The sequence below is a fragment of the Oncorhynchus clarkii genome, chromosome 5, assembly GCF_045791955.1.
Source record: "Oncorhynchus clarkii lewisi isolate Uvic-CL-2024 chromosome 5, UVic_Ocla_1.0, whole genome shotgun sequence".
NCBI lineage: Eukaryota > Metazoa > Chordata > Actinopteri > Salmoniformes > Salmonidae > Oncorhynchus > Oncorhynchus clarkii.
In genome coordinates this window covers 1,371,737-1,380,000 of record NC_092151.1, presented here as the reverse complement: position 1 = coordinate 1,380,000, position 8,264 = coordinate 1,371,737, and the positions used below count along the sequence as shown (strand labels likewise).

General features: G+C 43.8%; 1 protein-coding gene across 4 annotated transcripts in view; it reads right to left on the bottom strand.

Moving 5' to 3' along the window:
- The window catches only part of LOC139408249 (ciliary neurotrophic factor receptor subunit alpha-like), a 447,111-nt gene that overhangs the window by 73,286 nt on the left and 365,561 nt on the right, over nucleotides 1-8,264 (bottom strand). For 2 of the 4 annotated variants that reach the window (XM_071151924.1, XM_071151921.1), the window contains exon 9: nucleotides 4,526-6,507. The exons of the other annotated variants lie outside the window; for them this stretch is intronic. In XM_071151924.1, coding sequence (XP_071008025.1) covers nucleotide 6,507 — 1 coding nt within the window. In that variant the 3' untranslated portion in view covers nucleotides 4,526-6,506. Of the gene's footprint in view, nucleotides 1-4,525; nucleotides 6,508-8,264 lie in introns of those variants that run through there. 4 annotated transcript variants of the gene reach the window in all.

Here is an 8,264-nt window from a genome sequence, read left to right as displayed (position 1 = left end):
CATTCATATCCCCTCTATAACCCAGTACATTCATATCTCCTCTATAACCCAGTACATTAATTTCCCCTCTATAACCCAGTACATTCATTTCCCCTCTATTACGCAGTACCTGTCTGATTTAACTGCATTAGGTACAATATATAATACATAGTATATATCACATGTATATCATATGAATATAGTGAGTACTGTAATTGAGTACTGATAATTGCAGTTATTTTCAACATATCTCTTTACATATGAGTACCTTGAGTGTGAGTATATTGAGAATTGAGTATCTTGAAAATATAGTATCCTGAATATTGAGTATCTCGAGTATTGAGTATCTTGAGTATTGAGCATCTTGAGTGTCCTGAGTATTGAGTATATTGAGCATGAGTATCTTGAGTATTGAGTGTCCTGAGTATCTTGAGCATTGAGTATCTTGAGTATTGAGCATCTTGAGTATTGAATATCGTGAGTATTGAGTATTGGGCATCGTGAGTATTGAATATCGTGAGTATTGAGTATTGGGCATCTTGAGTATTGAGTATCGTGAGTATTGAGTATTGGGCATCTTGAGTATTGAATATCGTGAGTATTGAGTATTGGGCATCTTGAGTATTGAATATTGTGAGTATTGAGTATTGGGCATCTTGGGTGTTGAATATCGTGAGTATTGAGTATTGGGCATCTTGAGTATTGAATATCGTGAGTATTGAGTATTGGGCATCTTGAGTATTGAATATCGTGAGTATTGAGTATTGGGCATCTTGAGTATTGAATATCGTGAGTATTGAGCATTTTAAGGTCTGCGTGTGTTTTCCACCGCTTCCAGCTTTAACTGTGCTGCTCCTGTTCTTCAAGAGAACATGGCCCATGAACTCCATCTCCGTCAGTCGGAAATTCACATTTGTCACTATTGAGGATGAGCCCCCTCTCCTGCAGTCATCTCAGGACTTGGTGTGTGATGTGGTCAGGAAACGAGACTCAGGTTTCATTTCGGTCTGATGGTGTCCCATCCTCGTTGGCAGTTGTATTGTATCGACTTCACTCAGACTCAGGTGAATCATTTACTTGTACTTTATTATTGGTTCCCCAAGCAAAGCCTCCCTCTGTTCCTCATGTGACTCCTAGTGCCCTGCTGGAATTGCACCACTAGGTGTCAATAATACTCCCGAGTGGCGCAGTGGTCTAAAGAACTGCCTTTCAGTTGAAGAGGTGTCACTGCAGTCCCTGGTTCAAATCCAGGCTGTATCCCAACCGGCCTTGATTGGGAGTCCCATAGGCCGGCGCACAATTGGCCCAGCGTTGTCCGGGGTAGGCTGTCATTGTAAATAAGAATTTGTTCTTAACTGACTTATCAAGTTAAAATGAAATCCACAACAGTAGCCACAGACTAGTACATGTGTCTGGAAATGATTGATTCCCCCCTCCAGGATGGAAAAGCTGCGTAGCACAAAGGAGGACATTTTTCTTTAATTTACTTTTGAATTTCTAGCCAAACGTAAAATTTTCCTGTTTAGATTAGTTTAAAACCTCTTGAAGCTAGGGGGCACTATTTTTATGTTTGGAAAAATAACGTTCCCAATGTCAACGACCTGTTTCTCAGGACCAGATGCTAGAATATGCATATAATTGACAGATTAGGATAGAAAACACGCTAAAGTTTCCAAAACTGTCAATATATTGTCTGTGAGTATAACAGAACTGATATTGCAGTCTGTAATACCTACGTTTCAAACAGAATACCATATTCCCTGTGCCCAAGAAAGCGAAGGAAACCTGCCTAAATGATTACCACCCTGTAGCACGTCAGTAGCCATGAAGTGCTTTGAAAGGCTGGTCATGACTCACATCAACACCGCACTCCACACTTCCCTTTCCCACCTGGACAAAAGGAACACCTCAGGACTCTTTGGACTAAACATCTCCCTCTGCAACTGTATCCTTGACTTCATGACGGGCCGCCCCAGGTTGGTAAAGGTAGGTAACAACACATTCGCCACGCTGATCCTCAACGCAGGGATGCGTGCTTAGTCCCCTCATGTACTTCCTGTTCACCCATGACTGCGTGGTCAAGCACGACTCCAACACCATCATTAAGTTTGCTGACAACACACCAGTGGTAGGCCTGATCACCGACAATGATGAGACAGCCTTTAGGGAGGTGGTTAGAGACCTGAGAGTGTGGTGCCAGGACAACAACCTCTCCCTCAATGTGAGCAAGACAAATGAGCGGATCATGGATTACAGGAAAAGGAGGACTGAACCGGCCCCCATTCTCATCAATGGGACTGTAGTGGTGCGGGTTGAGAGTTTCAAGTTCCTTGGTGTCCACATCACCAACACACTAACATGTTCCAAATACACCAAGACAGTCCTGAAGAGGGCACGACAACACCTTTTCCCCCTCAGGAGACTGAAAAGATTTGGCATGGGTCCCCAGATCCTCAAAAAGTTCTACAGCTGCACCATCGAGAGCATCCTGACCGGTTGCATCACCACCTGGTATAGCAACTGCTCGGCTTCTTACCATAAGGCGCTACAGAGGGTAGTGCGCACGGCCCAGTACATCACTGGGGTCAAGCTTCCTGCCATCCAGTAAATATATAATAGGCGGTGTCAGAGGAAGGCCCAAAGAATTGTCAAAGACTCCAGCCACCCAATCATAGACTGTTCTCTCTGCTACCACACGGCAAGCAGTACCAGAGCGTCAAGTCTAGGTCCAAAAGGCTCCTGAACAGCTTCTACTCCCAAGCCATAAGACTGCTGAACAATTCATCAAATGGCCACCCAGACTATTTATATTGTACTTTTTTTGATTTCATTTCATTTTTTAAAAACTTTAGTTTATTTAGTAAGTCATTTCTTTACTCTATTTCTTGAACTGCGTCGGTGGTTAAGGGCTTGTAAGTCAGCATTTTACGGTAAGATCCACACCTTTCGTATTCGACACAAATACAATTTGATTTGATATAAACATCACCTGGAGGGGCTTCCTCTCTCTCTCTGTCTGACAAACTATCAAGGGATCACTTTTGATATTAAAATACGGATAGAAACAAACAGGGATGTCTTCTGTAATGGGCACAGCTCAAACAGCACTACCATAGCCACATGTGTACATGTTGCACAGTATGAGAATGTGTTATGCAGTTACCGACAGAAAGAAAACACCGAGAGATGCTACTCATTGTGAAATGGTCACATTTAATGAACAACCTCTCATTGTATATATATATATATATATATATCTATAAAAATAACCCACGTACAGGTTACAAGAATCTAAAGCTAATACATTATTAAATAATACACTTTCTTTTCATTTTAAAGATACATATCATAGTTTTTACAAAATATGATCATGGAGAATTAAGCTGTTCTGAATGTCTGAAAAAACAATCTTGTGTGTGTGTAGATCCTGTGTGTGTAGATCCTGTGTGTGTAGATCCTATGTGTGTAGATCCTGTGTGTGTGTAGATCCTATGTGTGTAGATCCTGTGTGTGTGTAGTTCCTATGTGTGTGTGTAGTTCCTATGTGTGTGTGTGTAGTTCATATGTGTGTGTAGATCCTGTGTGTTTGTAGTTCCAGTGTGTGTGTAGTTCCTATGTGTGTGTGTGTGTAGTTCCTATGTGTGTGTGTAGTTCCTATGTGTGTGTGTAGATCCTGTGTGTGTGTGTAGATCCTGTGTGTGTGTGTGTAGATCCTATGTGTGTGTGTAGATCCTGTGTGTGTGTAGATCCTGTGTGTGTGTAGATCCTGTGTGTGTGTGTAGGTCCTGTGGGTGTGTGTAGGTCCTGTGTGTGTGTGTAGATCATGTGTGTGTGTGTGTGTGTAGACTCTGTGTATGTGTAGATGCTGTGTGTGTGTGTAGGTCCTGTGTGTGTGTGTAGTTCCTATGTGTGTGTGTAGATCCTGTGTGTGTGTGTAGGTCCTGTGTGTGTGTGTAGGTTCTGTGTGTGTGTGTAGGTCCTGTGTGTGTGTGTAGGTCCTGTGTGTGTGTGTAGGTCCTGTGTGTGTGTGTAGGTCCTGTGTGTGTGTGTAGATGCTGTGTGTATGTGTAGATGCTGTGTGTGTGTGTAGGTCCTGTGTGTGTGTAGATGCTGTGTGTATGTGTAGATGCTGTGTGTGTGTGTAGATGCTGTGTGTGTGTGTGTAGGTCATGTGTGTGTGTGTAGGTCCTGTGTGTGTGTAGATGCTGTGTGTATGTGTAGATGCTGTGTGTGTGTGTAGCTCCTGTGTGTGTGTAGATCCTGTGTGTGTGTGTAGATCCTGTGTGTGTGTGTAGGTCCTGTGTGTGTGTGTAGGTCCTGTGTGTGTGTAGATGCTGTGTGTATGTGTAGATGCTGTGTGTGTGTGTAGATGCTGTGTGTGTGTGTAGATCCTGTGTGTGTGTGTAGATCCTGTGTGTGTGTGTAGGTCCTGTGTGTGTGTGTAGGTCCTGTGTGTGTGTAGATGCTGTGTGTATGTGTAGATGCTGTGTGTGTGTGTAGATGCTGTGTGTGTGTAGATGCTGTGTGTGTGTGTAGGTCCTGTGTGTGTGTGTAGGTCCTGTGTGTGTATTTTATTATTCAATATTAAACATGTAATAAAGCACAACAGTATTCCTTGTAATAATATGAACTTGTGATATTGGCTATTAAAATGTAAACTGCAAAAACACATTTTGAAAAGTCAATGGAACTATAAATTAAACTCGTCTTTCTACAGATGTTATAGTCCACCTGCCAGAGGACTGAGGGCCTAATCGAGAGCTTGTCTTTCTACAGAGTATATAGTCTACCTGCCAGAGGACTGAGGGCCTAATCGAGAGCTTGTCTTTCTACAGAGTATATAGTCTACCTGCCAGAGGACTGAGGGCCTAATCGAGAGCTTGTCTTTCTACAGAGTATATAGTCTACCTGCCAGAGGACTGAGGGCCTAATCGAGAGCTTGTCTTTCTACAGAGTATATAGTCCACCTGCCAGAGGACTGAGGGCCTAATCGAGAGCTTGGAATTGAATGGTTCTATCTGCATTTATGTTATTGAGTTATTGAAATATATATTTTTGTTCTGTACAATGTCTACCTATATAGTGCTGTAAATATGTTGGTAAAGACTACACGTTAAAATTGATCACACCGTTCAAACCAATGAGGTTTCGGAACATTAAAGCCAATTACCTCAGAATCAACTTTTTGCTGATAGACCCTTATTCTTTTAAAGTCATGTATTGTATGGCAATCTACTGCCTCAAATAGTAAAGTCGCAAACAGACGACGATGATGGAGATGAATTGCTCTCAAATCCACTGTGTTTTAACAGCTCTACTCTCTTGGTGATCGCTGGGTGCAATAGAAAGCTATAGAACTCTTATTCAGGATTTCTCCAAAGTGTGTTTTAGTTCTCTGTTATGTTGTTGTTTATGTCATGTGTTGTTGTTTATATCGTGACGTCATGTTGGTTGTCGGATGTCAGATACAGAATCCTGGAATTCTCTGGGTTCCATCCCTTCTACACAGGCACAGGCTTAAGGAAGCTGAGGATTGTGGGAAACCTTCTCCAAGACAAGTCTTTGGCGTGATGAGTTAGCTGTATGTCACCACAAATGATGACAAAGGGGATCTTGGGATCTCTTACAAGTGTCTCAAAATTCACTGAATAATGAATGAAAAAGTGTTTTGTTTTTTTACTTGGAGAATGGAATCAGTCCACTGTGCTGCTGAGGAGAAGTCTTAACAGTCTCAGATCCACTAACAAGCCTGGAGCTCCATGGAGACACAGTCCTGCTTCTGTGTTGTCCAATCAATGATGTCTGCTTCTGTGGTGTCCAATCAATGATGTCTGCTTCTGTGTTGTCCAATCAATGATGTCTGCATCTGAGGTGTCCAATCAATGATGTCTGCTTCTGAGGTGTCCAATCAATGATGTCTGCTTCTGTGTTGTCCAATCAATGATGTCTGCTTCTGTGTTGTCCAATCAATGATGTCTGCTTCTGTGTTGTCCAATCAATGATGTCTGCTTCTGAGGTGTCCAATCAATGATGTCTGCTTCTGAGATGTCCAATCAATGATGTCTGCTTCTGTGTTGTCCAATCAATGATGTCTGCTTCTGTGTTGTCCAATCAATGATGTCTGCTTCTGAGGTGTCCAATCAATGATGTCTGCTTCTGTGTTGTCCAATCAATGATGTCTGCTTCTGAGGTGTCCAATCAATGATGTCTGCTTCTGAGGTGTCCAATCAATGATGTCTGCTTCTGTGTTGTCCAATCAATGATGTCTGCTTCTGTGTTGTCCAATCAATGATGTCTGCTTCTGTGCAGTACTGTAGTTCTGCTGTTAGTACCTGCTGTTGTTGTTGTGAGTAGTTGATGGGTTTTTTTTCTGTAGAAAACTTTTCTTTTAACTTTGATTTCATCACATCTTCACTTTCTATTTAACGTTGTGTGAAACTTGAAATAAATGATCAATGCAGGATGTCCATTAATATGTGCAAAATAGACGAAGAAGACTCCTCAATTTCTTCCACAGGAATAAAACATCTGAGAGAGGGAGATAGAGAGAACAGAGTTAGAAACAGAGTACTAGCATATAGAGCATTATAACAACAGTATCTATGTATTGTAGGTCTGTCTGATTAAAACCAACACGGGTGTTTAGATTGGTTACTGACATGAACCAACCTAACCCTCCTCTACATTATCAGAGTCTACCGAACTACCAGGGGTGTTCCAGTGCAGATCAGAGTCTACCGAACTACCAGGGGTGTTCCAGTGTAGACCAGAGTCTACCTAACTACCAGGGGTGTTCCAGTGTAGATCAGAGTCTACCTAACCACCAGGGGTGTACCAGTGCAGATCAGAGTCTACCAGAGTCTACCAGAGTCTACCTAACTACCAAGGGTGTTCCAGTGCAGATCAGAGTCTACCGAACTACCAGGGGTGTTCCAGTGTAGACCAGAGTCTACCTAACTACCAGGGGTGTTCCAGTGTAGACCAGAGTCTACCTAACTACCAGGGGTGTTCCAGTGTAGACCAGAGTCTACCTAACTACCAGGGGTGTTCCAGTGTAGACCAGAGTCTACCTAACTACCAGGGGTGTTCCAGTGTAGATCAGAGTCTACCTAACTACCAGGGGTGTTCCAGTGTAGATCAGAGTCTACCCAACTACCAGAGGTGTTCCAGTGTAGATCAGAGTCTACCTAACCACCAGGGGTGTTCCAGTGTTGGTCAGAGTCTACCAGAGTCTACCTAACTACCAGGGGTGTTCCAGTGTAGATCAGAGTCTACCTACCTACCAGGGGTGTTCCAGTGTAGATCAGAGTCTACCTAACTACCAGGGGTGTTCCAGTGCAGATCAGAGTCTACCTAACCACCAGGGGTGTTCCAGTGTTGGTCAGAGTCTACCAGAGTCTACCTAACTACCAGGGGTGTTCCAGTGCAGATCAGAGTCTACCTAACTACCAGGGGTGTTCCAGTGCAGATCAGAGTCTACCTACCAGGGGTGTACCAGTGCAGATCAGAGTCTATCAGAGTCTACCAGAGTCTACCAGAGTCTACCTAACCACCAGGGGTGTTCCAGTGCAGATCAGAGTCTACCAGAGTCTACCTAACTACCAGGGGTGTTCCAGTGCAGATCAGAGTCTACCTAACTACCAGGGGTGTTCCAGTGCAGATCAGAGTCTACCTAACTACCAGGGGTGTTCCAGTGCAGATCAGAGTCTACCAGAGTCTACCTAACTACCAGAGGTGTTCCAGTGCAGATCAGAGTCTACCAGAGTCTACCTAACTACCAGGGGTGTTCCAGTGCAGATCAGAGTCTACCGAACTACCAGGGGTGTTCCAGTGCAGATCAGAGTCTACCGAACTACCAGGGGTGTTCCAGTGCAGATCAGAGTCTACCTAACTACCAGGGGTGTTCCAGTGCAGACCAGAGTCTACCTAACTACCAGGGGTGTTCCAGTGCAGATCAGAGTCTACCTAACTACCAGGGGTGTTCCAGTGCAGATCAGAGTCTACCTAACTACCAGGGGTGTTCCAGTGTAGATCAGAGTCTACCTAACTACCAGGGGTGTTCCAGTGTTGGTCAGAGTCTACCTAACCACCAGGGGTGTTCCAGTGCAGATCAGAGTCTACCAGAGTCTACCTAACTACCAGGGGTGTTCCAGTGTAGATCAGAGTCTACCTAACTACCAGGGGTGTTCCAGTGCAGACCAGAGTCTACCTAACCACCAGGGGTGTTCCAGTGCAGATCAGAGTCTACCTAACTACCAGGGGTGTTCCAGTGTAGATCAGAGTCT